Genomic DNA, 22,940 nt, shown 5'->3' with positions numbered 1-22,940 from the left:
TCCATATTTTTCGCCAATCGAACGTGCCTGTAAAAGTTCTAACATGGTGTCGTGAAGACTTTTCAGACCAGTTCTATGCCGTTCTGGAGAACTTCCGACATGCGGTCGAGCTGGAACTGCCGTTCAGCCGGTAGCCCGACGCCGAAGTACTTGATTTCTTGGATTATGGGGAGGAGCTGCTCAACTGAGGTTTTGAGTTCCTTGGCGGTTCCTCTACTGTTGCATGACTTGCGGGAGATGACGATTAAATTTTTCAAGAGCTCCGTCATGATCTTGCCAACGAAGAACTCCGTCACTGCCATTGTTAGTGGTGGTGGGATCGGAAAGTCCCAACCGTTGTCGAATCATAAGACGATTGCCCAGATCTCATCGGGCGGGTTCGTGATGGCGTGGAGGGGATTGCAGGGGCATCTACTGTGGAGAGAGAAGGGAGGGAGGGTTGTTTGGGGGTTGCGGGGGAGGTGGGGGTGGGGGTGGGGTGGAATGGGGTGTTTGGGTTGTAGGGAAGAGGAAGGGCAAGATGGGTTTTTTAATTTTTTTAATTTTTTTAATTTTTAATTTTAATAGGGTAAATTATTATAATATTTTAAAGGCATAATTTGTTTTTTTTTGCCACGTGGCACAAATTTGGCAGCCACGTAAGCTCTTAAAGGATCAATGGATGGAAAATGTAACAGATGTATTATATTGAAATAAAATAGTACTTGAGGTATAAAAGTGAAATGTTTTAAAGATGTTGTATGAGGTTGCAATAGACCTCAAACCTAAGGTGGTAAAATTTAATTTACCCATAAAACAAAGAATGAAAAGGAGTTAGCTCAGTTTTGGACTTTACATAAATGGTACATCTTAGCTACTACAATGAAAAACCACCACGGTAAGACATTTTTAAAGGAAAACTAATGAAAATGCTTGAAAACTTTGAGTTTTAATCAAAATGACAAAAAAGTGTTGTAAGTGAATAGTACCAGGAGTGACTTTTTAGAGTAAAAATGTCTCTAACGTTAAAAGTAACAATACCATGAGTGCTTCGTTAAAACTCTCCATTTTTAAAGACGCGTAGCACTCATAATTATACAAAGTCTCTCGCAAGGGGGAGTGAAAGAACATATGTAAAATAAAACATTACTTTACACAAAGTGAAAACAAAGAACTTGACAAATATTTAGAATGTGCATGATATGAAGAAGTTTTTCTTGACAATTATAATGAAAAACAACTAAAGAAAAACATCTTTAGGGGCATTATGCGCCTGTGATTAAAAAAAATACCTCTCACACGTTGAAGGTGTCTATTAAAAAGGTAGGATGAAATATGGGTGTTGGCCTCTCACAATTTCATTGGAAAAATGAGCGTTGGTCATTCAAAATCAAAAACTTTGGATGGGCAAATATGTAAACAACTAAAGCAACACATTTTTAGGGGTGCGTAGTGTCTGTGATAAAAAAAAATGTCTCTCGTATGCCCGTAAGAGCACTTCTAGTGTTGGAAGGCCCCCCCCCAAGGCAACTGCCTATTGAATCCCCTTCAGTGAATAATAATTGCCTTTAATGAACAGTAATTTCCTTTTGCATCTCCACCCCTAAACTGAATAGCCATGGCAATAGGCAATAAAATATTAGTATTTTTATTTTATAAAATAATAAAAAATAATTTTATTTCTAATTTCGGATATGATTTTTAATCGGTCTCGTTGTACCATGTTTCATTTAATAAGAAATTACAACCCAAAGTATTTGAGAAAATATAAAATTGTAGTGTAAGGTGGAAGATAATGATAAGATATTTATAGAAAAATTAAATCATTTTTTTTTAATTTTTAAATTTTTTTTTCGGATTTTTTATTAATTTTATAATGTGGCAGATGTCATCCTTGCATCATCGAGCCTCAGGCGCTTGGGCCTGCGATTTGAGCCTTCCCTCTCACACAGGCCCCCCCTCAGCCCAATCGCCCGCATGGGCTGAAGTAAGGAAGGGAGGCAATTGGATTGAAAAGCTCCCTGGTCCATCGGGCTATCCCAAACTCTGGAGTTGCTCTAAGCTCGTGTAGAAAGGCTAATGGAAAAGAAAATGAAAAATGTGGGCCAGGTTTTAAAAGGGGTAGTAGGTTTAAGTTCAGAATCACGTGTCATGATTGTATCGGTAAGATATACCAGGTGGCTGGTGTATCGTACATCTAATAAATACCTGGTAATCAACGGTCAGTATGGAGGAGTTCACTGTGTACGCCCTACGCTTGTTCACTTCGTAACTTACTCTCTCACTGTGCCCACCACCTCCCTCGTGGCTCCCTCTGCGAGAAACCCTAATTGAATCAGTCACACCTCACAAGACAAGCAAAGAGGAAGCAAATTTCATACCATTCGGATTGGATTCGCGCCACTTCTTCAGCTCCTCACCATAACAAAGCAAGCTTTTGGACTTCACCGTATCCATGTCTGCTGCATCAGGTCAGCCTCACCTCTCTTTTTCTACTCATATATAAATATATATATATGTATGTATATGTATTGATTTAGGTATAATATCTATGTATTGCAGTTGTGTTTAGCTGAATTGCAGTAATATGATTTTGTTCTTGGCCTCTGGATATTGTGATGTGTGCAACTCTGTTAAATCTCCAGAATTTGTGAAACCCTAAATCCAGATGATGCATTAAGCACTGAATTTGGTTTCAAACAAGAAACTTATTAGGAGATTAGAAAAACCGTACCATCGCGCAGTTCGCTCTTCAATCAATAAATGAATCATAGTAAGAAGAAAATAAAGGGTGGGGAAGTTTAAATCTCAGTGGAACAAAAATGTATACAGGATTATGATTTTTATGCATTTAGCGATGGCGGGAAGCTGCGCTGGCAGGCTTGTTCGGTGTAATTTCTGGACAAATGGGTGATAGTTATTTTCTCTTGAGAACAGGGTAGGTGTTCCTTACCTGGTAGGCTATTTTTAGGTCTTGTTACCTGGAAAGTGGAACGTCTTTGAAGCGTTCTGCAGAGGATTATTGAAAATAGCCTCTTCAAGCTTGTCATTAACTTGACTAAAGGGAAATTCGAGCTGCTGATCATTTGGTGCCTTTCTCCTTCCTAGTTTGGTTCACTTGCTTGAGATAAACTAAAATGTGCTGGTCTGTTCCTCCTACAAACGATTTTGCTGCTTTCTCCAATTTATTTCCTTGTTTCACTGTTTATTTTTGCTTATGTCATAGGATACTACACACGCATATGCAATCTAAATTGTATGTTTTCAAAATTGTAACCTTAACCTTTGACTTTTTTCAGGTTATTTTCTAATTAGATGCATTGTTCTGGGTGATGTTTTGTAACATTCTAAAAGCAAGTAGATGCTATTATCTGTCTAGAGAGGCCTTCCGTCTTCCCTCTGTGATCATTGGTAGTGTTTCTTATTCAGGAATCTTCACTACCATGAGAGAAGTCAAGGTTAAAGGTGCGTCTGGTTTTTGTTCTCTGGATTCTGGTGAAGAATCTCAGATCCTACAATCTGAATCGGCTAGTGACAGCCATAGACAGGCATCCTTAAATGTGCAGTTCACTCCTGAAATAGAAAAGAAGTATGTCCATCATGTTTATGATGCTATCGCACCTCATTTTAGTTCAACCCGGTTTGCTAAGTGGCCAAAAGTAGCCAATTTTCTATCTTCCTTACCTTCAGGATCTCTTGTTCTTGATGCGGGATGTGGGAATGGGAAGTACTTGGGATTTAATCCTGATTGTTTTTTCATCGGATGTGATATAAGTGCTCCTCTTATCAAAATTTGTGCAGATAGAGGGCATGAAGTGTTGGTTGCAGATGCCGTAGACCTTCCATATAGAACTGGTTTTGGTGATGCAGCTATATCCATAGCTGTATTACATCATCTCAGTACGGAGGGTAGGAGGAAGAAAGCAATTGAAGAGTTGATCCGAGTTGTGAGAAAGGGTGGCTTAGTTCTAATAACAGTTTGGGCTGTAGAACAAGAAGATAAATCATTAGTTGCAAAATGGACTCCACTTACCGAAAAGTATGGAGAAGAGTGGATAGGACCTGGTAGTCCTCATGTTCGTAGTCCTTCATCTCGCACATTGCAAAGCATCCCAGAAACAGAGGAGAGTAGTTTGGGAGAGTGTAAGAAAGAGTCCGACCAGAGTGCTACACAGAGTTTGCAAGAAAAAACCTCTCAAAGTGAGAGTTATTTGGGGACTTCTTGTGATGTGAAAGATGCAAATGATCAACAAGAATATTTTGTCCCCTGGCACTTGCCATATCACCGTGCTGAAGTAAGTGGTGCTTCTGCTTGCGCTCTTGCAAATGGCCTTGCAAAGAAAGATGATAAAAAGGGTGCTGTTGTGTACAACAGATATTACCATGTTTTCATTGAAGGCGAGCTTGAAAGGTAACTTGTCATTTTGTTTCTTTTTCCATACTGTATGTATATTGTTTATCAACAAATTAATAAAATTATACGTATATTTTCGTTATGTCTCATTGCTATGGTTGTGCTGTGTTGTTGGCTTGCTGAAACTGAATTAACATTACTTGAAGCAAAGAAACCGAACTCACAGGGGGCAAAACTAATCTTTTATATGTTTAGTGCCTATTAGGACAGAATTTTATGCATCTGTTTATATGGATTTGTTATGAAGCTGGAGCATAAGGGCAATACTTTAATGAGTGGAATCGTAGGAGCTGTTTAAATAGTTGAGGCACCCCAGCACAATGGTTTACATCTGTGAGTCAATAAATGGTCAAAGTAATTCACTCATAGAGTATTTGTTATATTGAAAACATATAATATAGAATGCAGATGAGTGGGGTAATATATAGGTACTTATAAGGTTATGATCTATGTATGGCTAACATGTCACCAAATTTTGTTTACTTTGTGCCTGAATGATGAGTTACCGTTTCTTGAATTAGGGTTCATGGCACGAAGTCATATATTCTAGTGTTATATTATTATGAGTAATTTGTGTGAGATAACCATTCACGTTAGAAGTACAGAGGCCAACTCTAGAAGTGAGTACGAGAAGAAGCCTCGTGGGCCTATTGGATTTGGCCCAAGCCCTTCCAGTGGGAGAAGGATCCCAATCATGACGGTAGGTCAGCCTCTAAGTGAGGAGAGTTTTTTCAGTGTGCCGAGAACATGGCCCGATACACCAAGTGCCATAATACAGGTGGTTGTATGCTTAAAAAAATTTCCAACCACTTGTATTGTGACACTGGTGTACCGAACCGTGTTTCCGGTACACCGAAGATTTTCTCCTAAGTTAGGTAGCACCCTCCTTTGGTGGTATTGCTCGAGTTAAGATCACTGCCCAGTTGCTTTGTTGGTGCAGCTCCTATGTATCTTAGTTGGACTTCTGTCTCGTTTTTTAAAACGAAATGAACACATAAACTTTGTTAAAGGGTATTTTAATTTTGGTGGTCACTGCCCAGTTGATGCTTAACTTAATGTTCTGACATTATATTTACAATTGATGCTTAACTTCACGTGCTCATTTAATTTTTTTCTCTATTATGCAGATTAGTAGCTGGGATGAAAGACGCTGTAATTGTTGATCGATTTTTCGACAAATCCAACTGGTGCATTGTCCTCAAGAAAACGTTATGATAACCTGGACCAATTAATCCTTGCGGGTTAAGGTTTGCCAGTGAGTGTGCAGCCTGGAACAGCCAAGGAGAAGATGCACTACTCTGAGCTCCTGAAAATTCGTTAGTTTCGAATGTGCCATAGAAAAAAACTGGTTTGTGACTCTTAAGGAATTGTTTTTGATTAATGCCTTTATTGGAGGTGGTTGACGCTGCAGTTTGCAGCAAGCTTAAGCTGTGGATGTTGTTTTCTGCACATGGAAAGAAGAATCCAACGTTACCTTTATTTGTTATTTCTAGTTTCTCATTAAATGCCTCTCATTTACACACTCAATAAGAAGCCTACCTACCATTAGTACCTTCGCTATCCTTCCTAACAAGGCAATATGGACGCCGGAATTTGCCGTGGGCGTTTTGCATGTGAATGATTTCTGACCGTCGATGCATTTTCGGCCTCGCTTTAGTTTTGGAGCTGGCGTGCATTAGCGGCCGGGAACTTTGCATTATTCACGCTCGACGGACCCTTGGATTCTGAAATATCAGGGATTAATCATGGAAATTGACTGTATACCCCATCACATTTCACATGGTTTGGTGGGATCTCTACGTAAAAATATTCTAGAGCCTTCCAAGTATTTGGGGCTGGTTTGGAATTGTATTTATAAAAATCACTTGTGTTCAGAAGTAATTTTTGCAAAAACGCTTCCGTTACCATTTAGTATTACAGTCTAGTGGTATTCCTCTTCACTTGTAAATGAAATGTCTCGGGTTTGATTCTTGCCAAATACGAATTTGAACCACATTATTGTTAGTCTGATGTGAGGTTAAATTCACCCACTCTCTCTTTGTAGATAATATTGTTTGTTCAAAAAAAAAAAATTATTAGAAGCACAGTGAAACCTTTAATAAAATTACAAGTGTTCATTGAAAAAACACTTAAATACTTTTTGAAATAACTATACATCATGTGCTTCCAAAAAGCAATCACTTTGAATTTTTCTACCATACATGGTTGACTTTTGGTATGTGTTTTTAATCATTTTAAAAACATTTCAAACATGTCCACGATCTTTCCTTTGAAAAAATATAAAATCATACATTCCTATCAATGACAATCTAACATGTATAAAACAAATAACCCATCAAAAACACGACATATTGTCCTACTGGGAAGAATTTGTCGCTTTTGCAACATTAGATGTGTGGCTACAAAAATGTTTCTGTGACCATTCCAATGCTATTAAAAGAATCACAACTGCCATTGTTGTGGTTGTAATTGTTTCATATAATTGGTTCCTTCCTTGGGATGGGAATGGGGATTGGTAGGAAGCAATGGAATCAAACATTTCTAATCCACCATATCCTTTTTATTTTATAATATTATCATCAAGAGACTCCTATTTCAATGTTTTTTAAAATGCTGATAATGTAATCGTTAGGTATCTAATTTGTTTGTAGCAAATAAGGCATTATTATGATCATATTCATGCAAAAAGTGCGTCATGGATTATTTCGTTGGTTAGGATCTTTTTCTTTAATCTATTATATTTCTGATTTAATCTATCCTTCCACTCTTTAGTTTAGCTTAAAATATGTAGTAATATCGCTTATAATTCATATATTCATGCACGAGGAATATGGTCCATGTTGTGGTAAGAATGACTGATTTTGCTTGAAATGAAAGTAACATGTGTTTAATAACATTTGCAGATTGTTAAAACCACGTGATGGTGGTACAGTTATACTTACCATTTCTCAAATTAATGAGTTCTCTTAATGGCACTCAGGTGTAGGTGGGAGTCCAACTTGGCACTTCTCTGTTGAGTGAAAGACTTCAATACTCCCTCCAGATGACACGTAGCGTTCCAAACTAATGATATTATATCAATGATATAATGTCACGTGCTTGAAACATTGTATTATTAGTCTAGATAGTTCCATAGAGGTGCAAATAATCAGGGCTGGCCCAAGTCTAGTGTGGGTTGGATGACCTTCTGGGGCCCAAAAAAATTGAGGGCACCAAATTATTAGGATATTAATATTTTACATATGTTTTCATAAGAGTATAAATTTATAAAATTTGGTTTAATGATAAAGAAGTTCAACTAGAACTAGTGGTTTTGTTGTTTAAATTCAATGAGGAGGTCCCAGGTTTGAAACACTAAATTTATAAAATTTAGTCAAAGGATAAAAAAGTTTAACCATAAGGGGTTGTTTATGCTGTTTAAAATTAACGAGGACGTCATGGTTTCGAAACACTATGTGTGTTTTTTTTACTTTTCAATTTTTACTAATTTTTTTTCATAAGAGTATAAATATATTTCTAAATTATTGAATTTGAAGTGTTTTTATAAGTATAATTTTATCAAAGTCTTACGTGTGAAAACAAATCATTTTACTGATATGAAATTAAGGCACATATTTAGCGTCGTCCCGACCCTTAAAAATCTCAAGACTGGCCTTACAAATACTGCAATGTCATATGAAAAAAAAAAACTATAAAACATTATGTTTTTAGAAATATCATACAACGGTGAATCTGTTCATAAAATTGGCGAAATTTTGGCCCCATAAAAGTGAAAATGTAACATGGATAAATCTATATATAGACTAGCCACAACAAAAAGACAAAACAGTGACAAAACCCCAAAATGTCCATGGCAAACAAATTTCTCAATATCAAAAATATATAAAGGACAAGTCAATCATTTTAACAGCATTATGTTAGGGGCAAATTAATCATTTTAATAAAAAAAATCTTAACCCTATGCCATTCCGCTATTACAATCCCCCTGTCGCTCTTCTCTTTCGACTTTTATTACTGAGAATTGTCATTTGGTTTTGCTTTCAGTAAATTCCACAAAATAGACAAGTAGTTCTCTTTCGATTTAATTTTTTTTTTAAATAATTTTTTTTTATCAACACAGAAGGATTTTAATTTAATTCCTTCTCTTCACCTCTAACCAATAAACGAATAGCTTATTTTAATTACATCTCTTGGAACTCGAATTTTATTTTATTTCTCCATATAACTGTTAAATCGTCACTTTTCTTCCTATAATTCAAAGTTCGTTTCACTTTGCTCCTGAAACTTGAAAGTTGTCTATATAAAACTTAAAATTCGCTCCACATTACCTTGATTTTGTTAATCTCTTATGTTAATTTGATCTGGGTGCACTAGGCTAATCATTTTCTTGTTTTTATTTTTGTTCATCTCTTCAATTTCTTTTAAGCTTAATATTCTCTAACTATTGAATGTTAATGCATAATGGAGACTTATAATCAAATTTATTGCACATGTGGCCTAATCTTTTTGGGTCTTGAGTCCCCCATATGTTATAGAAGGTGACCTATAAGTTTCAGGGAGAAGAGAGAGTCCACAAGTTAAAGTGAAACGAATTTAAAGTTTTAAGAAGTAAAGTAATGACTTTTGAGTTATAGAGACAAAATGATATCAAAATAAAGTTCCAGGAAGCGTAGCTAAAAACAAGCCTAAACAAATTACACACGTTACTTAATTTTGTCTTGTGAACTAGATAAACTAAGTTTCAATGGTGTGAGTCATTTGACCAGTCATTTTGTTCCCGATGACTGCCAACCATTTTTCTCAAGAAATTTATAGCGATTCTTTTTCAGCGTGAAAAGACATTGAAGGACCTGGAAATAAGGTTGCTGCAATTAGCTCGCTAGGGTTTTCTTTTCCGAAATAAATAGTTGCTGATAGGGTTATATTTGTATTGATGAAGACGATTCAATAAGTTCCAACTTCTTCAGTTCACCAGATTGTACACACGTTGCATTATATCTATATTCGATTAATTGTTCGGGACAGCTAACATTACGTCTAACCACAGGCAAAACATAAAATATGTTGTAATTCTTACTGTGGAGTTCACTCCATAACCTTTTTTTAACGATCTTGTCTATATTTTTGGTTCACCATGAATAAAATTATTTATAAAAAATAAAAAAAATCTAAAATAATCAAGACACGATTATTGAGAAGAAAATAGACGATACCATACTTAAAAAAAAAAAAAAAAAACTAAAGTTAGAAAAATTTAAAACAATTATTCAACGATTAAATTCTCCTCTATCTCTAGTGTATTAAAGTTGTAATATCGTTTGTATTAAAAATCTTAACGATCATATAGTTGTGTGATTTTGGATATAGATGATATTTGAGAGAAAACATAAGAAATAAAATGTTAAATCATTAAAATACAATGTGGAGTAGACTCTATAATCGTATATCTCGAATAAGATTATTTACGTGATCTTTCAACTAAAACTCATTACATGAGCACAATTATACAGGTGTTCTTGTTTTATTTGTTGCAGGAAGTTTCATGTTTACATGCACTAACCTTTTTTTCGAAGACAAAATTTACAAACTAAATGATATGTCACCAATAGGAATGAGCACGTTTATCAACGCTTAAGTAATAAATCAATCATCAACTTTCATATCCTTTTAATTTTACAAATTTTATCTATAAATTTAGTTTCTCTTACATTTCCTTCTGTTTAATATATCCAAGTCATCAGTCCACTAGGCATATAAAGATTTTGTGTAATTTTCTGTTGTCCAAGTGAACAGCTTACCTCGCTGATTCCTGAATTAATTTTCTTGTTGTATGTTGGGATTGAAGGAGATGTGGACATCCATATATGTCTAATCAGAACGTGGCACAAGTTGGATAATCATTTGACGATTGAGATATTGTAACCAACTCACATGATGCCAACTCGCATGTAATCGTGTCAAATGCTAACCAGACTCTCTTAAAAGTGAAATTTTTCATAGACTAACTGCCATCTCATTTTTTGCATAATTTATGTGCCAAACATTATAAAACATTGTGCTAAAATATGAGGTGGTAGAGAGTTTCACTTTAAAAGAGTCTCCTTAGCATTTCTCGTTTTTTGTTTAAAAGTGCGATCTATTTAATAAGAGAAATAGAAGGTGATAATTGAATTAAAAAAAATATTTTTATTCGAGTAATGTTAGGTAAACTAACTTTTTAGATCATATTTACAAATCATATGATGTGTTATTAATAGGGAATAAACATGTTAATTAACACTTAAGTAATAATTCAACTATCAGCAACCACATCACATGGTTTACCAAATATTGTTTAAATATATAATTTTTCCTACCATTACCATTTTTATTTACTTACCAATCTAATGAATATAAAGCTAAACTACTTTGTAGTCCGGACTATCGAAAACTTAAGTATGCGAATTTGTTTTGATGTATACTTTTAATTCGAATATAAAAATAAAATAAATGTTGTTACTAGTACTGAGTAAGTATTAGGCGTGAAGATTTCGTTTGTTTGGTAACTAACGTCAAGCACATAATTTGTTATCAGCCCTATGAGATCAAAACACCTCTTAACCTAATAAGATAAAGTGGAATACTTATTTATTTACATGTTTTATATATTTTAATCTGCCACTCTCAAATGACATATAACTCAGTTGATTAAGAACTTTTATCTTTTATATATAGACTATATAGTCTCAAGTTTAACTTTTTCCCTTATTTAATATGGCTGGTATAAAGAAACGCTTCATGTAAAATTTGGCAAGAATTACTACCAAAAAAAAAATTAGGATTTCATTCCCTTAGGATATTAGTCCTCCAAATTAAATCTTGGATTTTTGGCTAAGATGATTCACTTTTGACATTTTATTGAATAATCTATTTTATCATGTCATCGTTATATCATTTTGTGTCTTGATTTGTATGTCGTAAATATATGATCGATCATTAGTATTTGATTTTGATTATTTCAACAACAAAATGCCAAAAATAAATTATTTTAGCTAGTTGTCCTTAAATCTTTAACCAGACATCAATCACATTTCTCTTATTATTGTATTATAAAAAAACTCATAATACTTAATAATTTATGCATTTAGTATACCCAATAAGTAGGCGTAAATCTCATTCTATAGGTTACACAAGACACCACCTTAGCTCGCAGACTAAGACTTTTGACCACGTAATTAGTACATAAAAATTTGACATAACTTGTCCCTTGAATTATAGTAAATGAAACGTAATAGTATATCGTTTTATGAAAAAAAGACTTGCATGCAGCATGCATAGTTATATTGGAACTTAGTGTCTAGTCAAAGGTGGTGCGGCAACTGAAGTTCTAGTTTCAGAGTTTTATTTATTTATTTATTTAAGGATTGAAGTTACGTGACAGTTAAGTTATTGCAATTGGGTAAACAGTCAATTGAGCTGGCTAACATCTAAAGAGGCCATCACTTTCTTGCTTTTTTTTGTTTTTTTTTACTTGAATTGTATACTTTATGTCCTTCTCATTCACGTCATGCCGTACAAAAATATGACATCTTTATGTTCTTGATCAGGTGATAAAGTGAACATAACTCGATTAGGGAAATACTCATTCATCACTTTGTCTCTCTCCCTTGCATGCTCTACTTTCTCTCTAGCAATAACTTTTACGACATGCATAGCGTGCATGCGTGGAGATTTCTAGTCCTTTTTAATTTCTTACTTCTGTTTGTCATGTGTTCATTGGTGCTTTATAGCAAATACTGTATCTTTATACATGAGCTTGTTTGGTGTGGTTCATTACTTGCTCAGAGATGTTCTCTTAGTTAGGTTTGGCCAATGGCCATGCAGGTAGGTTTCTTTTGGATGGTTCAATTTTAGACATATATCATGATTTGGTCGTTGGTCGCTGTTAAATATTCACCTTTAGACGACTGCCACATGCAACAGTACTGCCCATAAAACTCTTTATTCTAGTAGATATGCTTTTAGATATATAAGAGAAGAAGGCCGGAGATTATGTTGGCTACGGACCTAGCTAGTAGTGAATCTGAACCACTCTCACCTATTTCGTATGTGTGCATTCAACTCTAACTCTCTCTCTCTCTCTCTCTCTCTCTCTCTCTCTTCGCGTGTTTGTCAGGTGTGATGGACAGAAAAAAATATCAGGAAGATCACATTTGTGTACGGGTGAGGGCACAGTTATACAAGTCCTACATTCATTAGAGAGGTTTTTCTTTTTGTATGTATCATACTTGACCAATCCCGAAATTACTGAGCACCAGTCAACGTTATACCGTCAAGGACCCAGAAGAGTTTCCCTCCAACCAGGAGGCCAATCACAGCGCGACAAATGTCGACATCAGAAGCCAATCATAGCGTGACATGTGTCAACATCAGAAGCCAATCACAACATGACACGTGTCAATGTCAAAACAAAGCTAGAACTCTCTTCTATAAAAGGATATCATTCTCCTACCATATTTCCTAATGTCATTTGTACTAAATCATTCACTAGTACTCACTAAAGGAGAGCTTGAACCAATCATTCACTAGTACTCACTAAAGGAGAGCTTGAACCTATTTACTTGCGTAAACCCTTCACAATTAATGAGAACTCCTCTACTTCGTGAATGTAGCCAATCTGGGTAAACCACGTACATCTTGTGTTTGCTTCCCTGTCTCTATCCATTTACATACTTATCCACACTAGTGACCGGAGCAATCTAGCGCAGGTCACAAACTTGACATTTTCTGTTGTACCAATCAGTGGGGACTTTGGTACAACAGAAAATATCAAGTTTGTGAACTTTGGTACAACAGAAAATGTCAAGTTTGTGACCTTCGCTAGATTGCTCCGGTCACTAGTGTGGATAAGTATGTAAATGGATAGAGACAGGGAAGCAAACATAAGATGTACGTGGTTCACCCAGATTGGCTACGTCCATGGAGTAGAAGAGTTCTCATTAATTGTGAAGGGTTTACGCAAGTACATAGGTTCAAACTCTTCTTTAGTGAGTACTAGTGAATGATTTAGTACAAATGACATTAGGAAATATTGTGGAAGAATGATATCCTTTTATAGAAGAGAGTTTCTAGCTTTGTTTTGACATTGACACGTGTCATGTTGTGATTGGCTTCTGATGTTGACCCGTATCGCGCTATGATTAGCTTCTGATGTCGACACATGTCGCACTGTGATTGGCCTCCTAGTTTAAGGGAAACTCTTCTAGGTCCTTGACGGTATAACGTTGACCGGTGCTCAGTAGTTTCGGAATTGGTCAAGTATGGTACAAACCGTGCTTCCCTAAGTTCCCGAGTGAGGGAAGCTTCTCGGTTGGGGACTTGCAAGATCCAAGCCATTGAGTAATCACGAAACTTCTAAGTACCAAAGTGTGGTATCTTTTTAACTTGCCTTATTTGTCTCATAGGTAAATGTGGCTTCTTCTCTTGATGTATTTTTCCTCAATCCATGAGTGGTATCTCTAACCGGTGGACATGCACAAGGTAATGTATCAATTTCACTTGAAGCTTACTTGTAGTTTCGGACTTGGTCAAGTGCGATGCAAACCCTATAGTGGGAGTCCCCGAAGTCTCTGAGTGAGAAGGTCTGCCGAATGAGGTGACAGACAAGGTAAGCAATCAGACTTCCAAGCAAGCAACCTGGATCGGAGGTTCGATTTCGGTTTCCGGTTGATTGTTCTCCTTCTCTTTGTGTCGTAAACAGCAACAAGGATAAGGAGAAGCAAATGGAGAAGAGATGATATGAGAGATACTTTTTCTTTTAAAGAAGTAACTTTCCACAGCCTTATTCTTGAACTGGGCTGAAGGGTTTTCTGGTTTCCTCCAGAGTATAAGGCCGACTCAAGAATTTGAAGGTCAAAACAAGTCCCTTAAATCTAGAGTACGTTTGACCCTAATGATATGGGATACTTTTGTTGTCGGCAAAGTAGTGGGTATGGTATGGTGAGGCTTTACTCTTTGGCGATGGTGTCAGCGAAAGGTTGTTGAAGCTTTTCGAATTCTTCGAATAGGGCAGCGATGCTGGGTTTGGATTTGATTTAGACTCCTCTGTCTGGGTTGTATGGTTCTGTAAGAAGGGCATCGTGCTATAGTGACCTGTTCCAGCTCATCATTGATCATTTTGCTTCAATCTTTTACAACATTTGTCCCCGATGCTGGAGTGGAATGCAACCTTTACATTTAAATGGTCCTTCAGAGCACTACTTCTAAGCGACTCATCCATGCGTGGCAGCTTCAGTGTAAAGCATCAATATCATATCAACTGTTCTAAGGTATTTGCGGAAGAACTTCGTGACCTTGACAACAATTAAGGATGAGTACTCAAGAGCAATGTTAGGCAAACAACCATGCAAAGATTATGGGCAATCAGTTCCAGATCAGAAGTTTGATTTCAGGTTCCGACTGATTGCGTTTTTTCCCCTTGTCCTGCAGGTAAGAGCAAGGGCAAAGGAAAAGACAGGGAAAAAGCATGATATGGGATACTCTTGCTTTTAACCATGATGATATGAGATACTCTTGCTCTGGTGTGGCTTGTTTGCATAGGTATTATCGGGCGCTGGGGGGGGAGAAGCTGAGTATTTTGAAAGACTCTGTTGGGAATGCCTTCTCGGATGTGAATAAAAGTAGAGCATTTTTTCTTATTTGCAGGTATGCCTGGCTGTGGAGGATGGAGGTCGACATATATAGGAATTGTTTCAACAACGGGTAGTAACGCTGTTCCTTTACCCTTTTCAGTCATAGCAATGTAGTGGGAGCTGCAACATTCACGTGTTTTAACTTTGTCAGAGCACTTTGAAAAAATGGTCTGTTGTATCTGGAAAGCTGATGTTGCGTGTGAAGATTTCATACAAGCTTTATCCAAGGAAATCTGGCTCTCAAAGTTAAAAAAGCGATGCCTTATCGATTTTCGAACAAGCAATCCTGTTAGGGATCTGGCTCTCGAGATTTGGAGAGCGTTGCCGTTTCGATTTTTGAGAAAGCAATCCTGGTGGGAGTCTGGCTTTCAAGATTCAGAGAGTGGTGCCTCTTCCATTTTTGAGAAAACAATCCTGGTGGGAGTCTGGCTCTCGAGATTCGGAGAGCGGTGCCTCTTCAATTTTTGAGATAGCGATCCTGGTGGGAGTCTAGCTCTCGAGATTCGAAGAGCGGTGCCTCTTCAATTTTTGAGCAAGTAATCATGTTGGGAGTGTTTTCTCGATGTGAGTAAAGGTTGGGCATTTTTGCCAGTTCTGCCTTACCACGGAGCACAGAGGCTGACACACATAGGGACTTTCCAGTTACCAAGCAGTGGTGCTGTTCCTTTACCCTTGTGGGTAATGGTATGGTAGATGGACCTTCAAAATTTATGTGTCTAAACTTTGTTAGAGATATTTGGCAAAGTTATCTGTGGTACCCGATGAGCTGATGTTGCGTGTGGGGATTGTCGATATATTTTACTCAAGAAAATATGCTTCTCGAAATCCGGAGAATGGTGCCTCTTCGATTTTTGAACAAACGGCCATGCTGCCATTTCTTTTATAGGGGCACCAATTGCGTGCAAGAAGTATGTTTAGAGAGTTATTGCTTGTATGAATTTTTCCCTTGTTTTTGTACTTCAGAGATTTATTGGACCTCATTTCGCCCTCATCATTTCTGAAAATGTCTGGCCCATCCGACCGTCGTTTTGACTTGAACTTTGGTGCAGAGGCAACCAGGTCTCCTCAAGACAACATATGGCGCCCATCCTTCTTATCCCCTACTGGTCATCTTACCGTTAGGGACTCTGTGATAAAGAATGATATAGCTGTTGCGGTGGTGGCTAGGAACCTTTTCACTCCCAAAGATAACAAACTATTGTCCAAACGGTCTGATGAGTTGGCTGTTAAGGATTCTCTGGCTCTTAGTGTTCAGTGTGCAGGTTCTGTGTCTAATATGGCCCAACGCCTATTTGCTCAAACCCGCCAAGGTGAATCATTGGCGGCTGAAGTGATAAGTCTCAAATAGGAGATTAGATAGCTCAAGCATGAGAATAAACAGTTGCACAGGCTTGCATATGACTATGCTATAAACATGAAGAGGAAGCTTGATCAGCTGCAGGAATTTGATGGTCAGATTTTACTTGATCATCAGAGGACTATAGGGTTTGTATCGCGCTTGACCAAGCCTGAAACTACAAGTAAGCTTCAAGTGAAATTGATACATTACCTTATGCATCTCCACCGGTTAGAGATAACACTCCTGGATGGAGGAAAAGTACATCAAGAGAAGATGCCACATCTACCTATGAGATAGATAAGGCAAGTAAAAATGATACCACACTTCGGTACTTAGAAGTTTCGTGATTACTCAATGGCTTGGATCTTGCAAGTCCCCAATCGAGAAACTTCCCTCACTCGAGAACTTAGGGGAGCACTATTTGTATCGTACTTGACCAATCCCGAAACTACTGAGCACCGGTTAACGTTATACCGTCAAGGACCCATAAGAGTTTCCCTCCAACCAGGAGGCCAATCACAGTGCAACACGTGTCGACATCAAAAGCCAATCATAGCACGACACATGTCAACATCAGAAGCCAATCACAACATGACACGTGTCAATGTCAAAACAAAGCTAGAAACTCTCTTCTATAAAAGGATATCATTCTCCCACGATATTTCCTGATGTCATTTGTATTAAATCATTCACTAATACTCACTAAAGGAAAGCTTGAACCTATGTACTTGTGTAAACCCTTCACAATTAATGAGAACTCCTCTACTCCGTGGACGTAGCCAATCTGGGTGAACCACGTACATCTTGTGTTTGCTTCCCTGTCTCTATCTATTTACATACTTATCCACACTAGTGACCGGAGCAATTTAGCGAAGGTCACAAACTTGACACTTTCTGTTGTATCAGATTCCTCATTGATTTTGTGCATCAACACTTTTCATGATGTATTGAAGGTGATCAAATCGAACACAAAAACTCGAATGCATGGTACAAATATGGCATCTACTACTATTAAAATTAACTGGTCCACTGCAGAAGGGTAGTAAGTTAACTTCAAATGTAGTCTCCACAACTATGGATAGTTATTACCATTTAATGGAAGGTGGAAGACTTTTATTATCGTTTGCTCTATAGGATGCATGCTAAGGTGATGCAAAATTAACGTCTTAAAATGTAACCAATTGTGTTTTAGCAACTGGGCCTATTGTATCAGCACTTAACACCAACTAGCACATGATTTGCTTTAGCATTACTTAGTATCCGCTTTATTAAAGTAATCATATGTTCAAATCTCATGAACAACTTGTTAATCTAAAAATTATGGAGAGAGATTTTGGGTGCATTTAGGGAGTACATTATTCTAGTTAACTTGACTACACTCAAATTTGCATATTGGATGAGTTAATTATTTTCATGTATCATACTAATTCTGGTGAATAAAATTGTTCTCTAAACCTATGTGAAATTGTGAATATCTCGTGCATGCTAGGATATCATATTTACATGGGAAATGATTTCGTACGACTTAATATATATCTAATAAAATGAAATCATTAAATGATATGGTATGTTGCCAATAAAATTGACGAATATGTACATATTACTTGTTACATTATGTGTTCGAGTCTAAAAATGTTGTAATCTTTTTTCACCAGAAACTAATTCTCGGTGATCTCATACCGTTAATCAAACTTAGTTTGTTTTTCCAAAATATAAATATAAATGTACTTCACTACTGAGTTTGAATTTGTATTTATGCAACATATTATTTTCCAAAATACAAATACAAATTCTTCACTATTTGAATTGAACTATTTATGAAATTATATAACATTCAATATTTTTACCTTTTAAGCATTTAAATCCATGTTAACTTTATATACCCTGTTGGAAATGAGAATATGTATATGTTTTCTTTCAAATGGTAGAGAGCGCACGATGATGGCTTTTCACCAATTGAAAACTCATACCTAAACCGTGTAAGAATCATAAATGAATGCCGCGTAGTATATATAAGGAGTAATTAGGTTTTCATCCTTATTTTTACTACTCTATTGATTAAAACCTTATTACTTTTCAATTTTTGATCAAGGTCATTTGTATTAATAATATCATTAATTATTTCAATAATAAAATATTTTTTATTTCTAAATATATTCATTTAATATTAAAAATGTTACAATTAGTATATTTATATTTATGGCTAAATTTTTTATCATATATTTTTATTTTTAGTTTGTACCCATTTTTAATTTGCAACCCTTTTTTACTTTGTACCAATTTTCCTTTCAATTTTAATTTGTACCCATATATTAATTTCTTTTTGTGCCCATATTTTTTACAGTTTTATTTGTATTGTACCCATATTTTTTTATTTATTTGTACCCATTTTTATTTTTGCTAAATGTACCCATTTTGAAGAATGTACCCATGTTTTGATACAATCACTTTTTGGTTATTTTTTATGAATGTACCCATGTTTACACACACACACACAATAGTATATTTATATTTTAATATTTTTAATCCCACAAATTATGTTTTTTATTTAAAATCTCATTACTATAAACAACTATAAATTTTAATTTTTAATTTAAAAAATATAGTAACGTACATAGAAATAAATTATCAATTAATTTTAGGGACTTGGATCAAAAATTGAAAACCAACAAAGTTTCAGTCAAAGATTGTTCATAACTAGGGACCGCATCCAAAGTCTCCCTATATATAATATGCTGCATCTATTGCAATAAAAAGTAGTAAGCAAAGGCAACCAAAGATGTCTGGAAACCTATGCTCCCTAGAAGAACTTTCCTCCTCCTTCCAATTCCACAGCAAACCAAGCAACATATCATCCCCTCCAGAACACAAATGCAGCCAACCCCATGCAACCCACTTCAAGTTTCAGAAGTTCAAATCCCTTGCTCATAAGTCAAAAGTGCTTTCAGACAAAACAGTGTTTTTCCACTTTGAGGAAGCACTTTTGAAGTCATCAGCTTCACTGTTTCCTTACTTCATGCTTGTGGCCTTTGAGGCTGGAGGGCTTTCCAGAGCTATGGTCTTGTTTCTCTTGAGCCCTCTAGTGGTTTTGGTTGGTGGAGAGTTAGGGCTAAATATTATGGTTTTTTTGTGCTTTTTTGGGATTAGGAAGGATAGGATGAGGGTTGGGACTGCTGTCCTGCCCAAGTTTTTTTTGGAGGATGTTGGGAATGAAGGGCTTGATGTGGTAATGAGATGTGGGAAAAAAGTGGGAGTGAGTGAGTTTCCTAGGGTGATGGTTGAAGGGGTTTTGAAAGATTATGTTGGGGTTGATGTTGTTGTTGCAAGAGAGCTCAAGGTTGTTGGTGGATACTTTGTAGGGTTGATGGAGGAAAAAAAGACTAACTGTTTGGATCCAAATGTGGTGGTTCTTGAAGAGGTGGTCAAGGAAGATTCTGAAGCCATTGGCATAATTGGTTGTCAAGATAGTTTTTTGCAGCATGAGCAACTCTTTTCTCGTTGCAAGGTTGGTCAATGGTCGTTTTGACTCATCTTTCTTTCTATTTGAAACTCTTTTTTGTTTTCTATATCTTCCCCTATTAACAAAACTAAGTGTAGTGTCCAAATTACTTGTAATTTAGGTGATTAAGAGCATATATTTGTACATCTGAACTCGCTCTTAATTCGAAACTTTTGGGGTTTTGTACTTTTTTTTCCCTTTTAACAATACTCATGTAATTTGTAAAATGCTTATAGCTGATGTAGTTAAAGAGTTTATTTTTAAATGTCTCTATCTATTTATTTGAAACTCTTTTTCGGTTTTGTACTTTTCCCTTTGAAGATAATCATGTAGTTAGCAACACACTTAATTCAGGTAGTTACGAGCATTTATTTTTGCATTTGAAGAACGTGTTCAAATTTTCTTCCCCAATATCGCAAGTATCAGAACAACACCCATATGACTTTTATTTTGATTTTTCAGGAGGAGATTTACATGGTGACTGAAGCTGAGAAGCAAAACTGGAAAACCCTAGCAAGAGAAAAATACCCAAAACCCTTGATTTTTCATGATGGAAGATTGGCCTTCTTCCCAACCCCACTAGCCACCTTAGCCATGTTCATGTACTTCCCTCTAGGAATTTTCATCTGCATCATAAGATTCCTCACAGGCATGTTTCTCCCTCACAGCATTGCCTGTCCAATCTTAGCCTTCACAGGCGCAATCAACACAATTTCAAAACCCAAATCCCTGATTTCCCCAACAACTGGTTCCCAAAAACAAAGGGGAAGACTTTATGTCTGCAACCATAGAACCCTCCTAGATCCACTCTATGTTCAACTAGCCATTGACAAACCCCTCTCTGCTGTCACATACAGTTTGAGCAAAGTCAATGAGAAAATTGCCCCCATGAAAACCATCAGATTAACTAGGGATAGAGAGAGAGATGGGAAAACAATGGAGAAACTGTTGCAACAAGGAGACCTTGTGGTTTGCCCAGAAGGAACAACATGCAGAGAGCCTTATTTGTTGAGGTTCAGCCCTTTGTTTGCTGAGCTCACTGATGACATTGTTCCTGTGGCCATTGATGTGAACGTAAACATGTTTTATGGTACATGTGCAAGTGGGTTCAAAAGTTTGGATCCAGTTTTTCACTTAATGAATCCACAACCTGTTTACACCCTCCAGCTGCTTCATAAATTGCCTGAACCAGAAACATGCAAGATTGGTGGGAAATCCAGGTTTGAAGTTGCCAATCATGTACAGAATGAGATAGGTAAGACTTTAGGGTTTGAGTGCACCAGTCTCACAAGGAAAGATAAGTACATGGTGTTGGCTGGCAATGATGGGAGCTTGAAGAGCTCAAGGTGAATCTTTGGAGAGTAACTTACATGTCACATGATGTTTTGATGTTGTGGTGGCGGTGTACCAATGACATGTAAGTCATTATCAAGATGTGATGACTAGATCTATGGCATTTATATGGTGAGAAAATATCATAATGTAATGCAAGTAAGCATCAATTAGGTATATATCAATTTGGAATTTGTTTCAAGTGTTCCAGACCACCAATAATCCAACTGATCCAGAACCATCAGTGGTCCAAGTGATCCCACCCATTACTGCGACCAATGATTTTGTAACCAGTGTGATTAGTTAACATTATCCTCTCTCCTAAATAATCATGTAATTGGGTTGTATTATATATGATAAGTTGTTTTTTTTTTTTTTGTTGCACAAACGACATTAAACTATCAATAATGTAGTTCAAATTCAACAATGCTAGATTTATTATTTTTATTATAAATTAGGAATAAATCAATTTTCTTTTAGTAGTCGATCCTATTATACACACTAGCATTTTATTCTTTACTTGTAATTTTATTTTTAATTTTGCTTAATATATTTTTTTATTTTAAAGAAAAAAACTTCCCAGAGTAGTTTTATTTTGTTTAAAATTCAAATATCCCATAAACTAAATTGTTTTACTTTAAAAACTCTAATGAAGGAAGGGGCATTCTTTGGTGTTTTGAATAACTCACCCATTTTGACATTCTGGCTTTATATTACAGATAACTAAATGGTATGAAAATCCCATCAAATTGTTTGCCATACCTCTTTTTTCAAATACTGCAATGATATACAGATGCAAGAGAATCTCCAATCCATGGGTGGTAAATGTTTACAAATAAAACTACACCTAAATTCACATGGTGTGAGTATAATGTTTGTGTGATATCTTGTACCAATAAGAATATTTGGACAAAAACTTTCACATATCTTTGACATGAAACATCACGATATCGGCATACCTATATCATATTTTTTTCTCCATACAAAGCAAAGAGAGAAAAATACAACCGTTCACAATAAATTAACTTGAAATCCAAATATACATTCCGAACAACATATTACACCTCTCAAAAATAAAAATAGAGGCATAAAGAAAATCATACACTTGACATTGTAATATTGAACTGAAATATCACCCGGATGATAACCCTTTCCATATAAATCAATTTCTCTATTTCTTGGAGATGCTCTATAGCCTTCATCACATCTTAGATGTTGTTAAGGAGAGATTTTTCCAAGTACCAAGTATTTAAGAGGTACTTTACATGTCATAATAAAAATGGAGAAAATGATATATTTTTTCATAACTGTCCACTTATTTTATGACACACGTTTGAATACTGAGCATTTGCATAAATTGCTCATTGTTAAGGCCTTGTTTTTGTCTGTCAAGAATTCAATGCTCCTACTGCAACTACCAACCCCATACGTTTCAATTTCATTTTTTTGATACATTTTCTACTTCATTCCCATTAATATGATATGATCGATCGATCACCTCAATTATCTTTTTAATTAATCTCTTTCTTATCAGGTTTGCTTTGAATATGAAAGGATAAGAATAGCATTCCATATTTTTTGTTAATCTTTTGATACTTTGCAATGTCATAAAAATTCAAGTTCGAACCGGAAAAAGAACCAAACTCTTACCCAAGTGATGGACATGTCAGTTTTAGTAACTATGTGCTCTTTTGGAAGTGATTTTAA

At 36.0% G+C, this 22,940-nt stretch overlaps 2 protein-coding genes across 5 annotated transcripts; both read left to right on the top strand.

The window, feature by feature from the left end:
* The first annotated feature begins 2,188 nt into the window (after positions 1 to 2,188).
* On the top strand, positions 2,189 to 5,879 carry LOC103441609 (tRNA (carboxymethyluridine(34)-5-O)-methyltransferase). Of its 4 annotated transcripts, XM_017334034.3 has the most exons (4): positions 2,296 to 2,450; positions 3,409 to 3,444; positions 3,781 to 4,390; positions 5,521 to 5,879. In XM_017334034.3, exons 1-4 carry the CDS (start codon positions 2,435 to 2,437, stop codon positions 5,606 to 5,608), a joined length of 750 nt encoding a protein of 249 aa, XP_017189523.1. In that variant the 5' UTR covers positions 2,296 to 2,434; the 3' UTR covers positions 5,609 to 5,879. The 4 variants fall into 4 exon arrangements, with proteins under 4 accessions (XP_008378513.3, XP_008378512.3, XP_008378514.1 ...); XM_008380291.4 differs by having other exon boundaries at positions 2,189 to 2,450; positions 3,409 to 4,390; XM_008380290.4 differs by having other exon boundaries at positions 2,209 to 2,450; positions 3,279 to 4,390.
* Positions 5,880 to 19,147: 13,268 nt separating this feature from the next.
* LOC103441610 (probable glycerol-3-phosphate acyltransferase 3) lies at positions 19,148 to 21,606 on the top strand. Its single transcript, XM_008380294.4, has 2 exons — positions 19,148 to 19,907; positions 20,364 to 21,606. Exons 1-2 carry the CDS (start codon positions 19,182 to 19,184, stop codon positions 21,249 to 21,251), a joined length of 1,614 nt encoding a protein of 537 aa, XP_008378516.1. The 5' UTR covers positions 19,148 to 19,181; the 3' UTR covers positions 21,252 to 21,606.
* The last annotated feature ends 1,334 nt before the right edge of the window (positions 21,607 to 22,940 follow it).

This window comes from Malus domestica, chromosome 08, assembly GCF_042453785.1.
Source record: "Malus domestica chromosome 08, GDT2T_hap1".
NCBI lineage: Eukaryota > Viridiplantae > Streptophyta > Magnoliopsida > Rosales > Rosaceae > Malus > Malus domestica.
This window is presented reverse-complemented; position numbering and strand designations above follow the sequence as displayed.

Coding starts and splice junctions, on each gene's coding strand:
- LOC103441609 (XM_008380290.4), top strand. CDS start 3,312: ATGTTTTGTAACATTCTAAAAGCAAGTAGATGCTATTATCTGTCTAGA. Junction 4,391..5,520: donor ATTGAAGGCGAGCTTGAAAG/GTAACTTGTCAT, acceptor TCTATTATGCAG/ATTAGTAGCTGGGATGAAAG.
- LOC103441610 (XM_008380294.4), top strand. CDS start 19,182: ATGTCTGGAAACCTATGCTCCCTAGAAGAACTTTCCTCCTCCTTCCAA. Junction 19,908..20,363: donor AACTCTTTTCTCGTTGCAAG/GTTGGTCAATGG, acceptor TTGATTTTTCAG/GAGGAGATTTACATGGTGAC.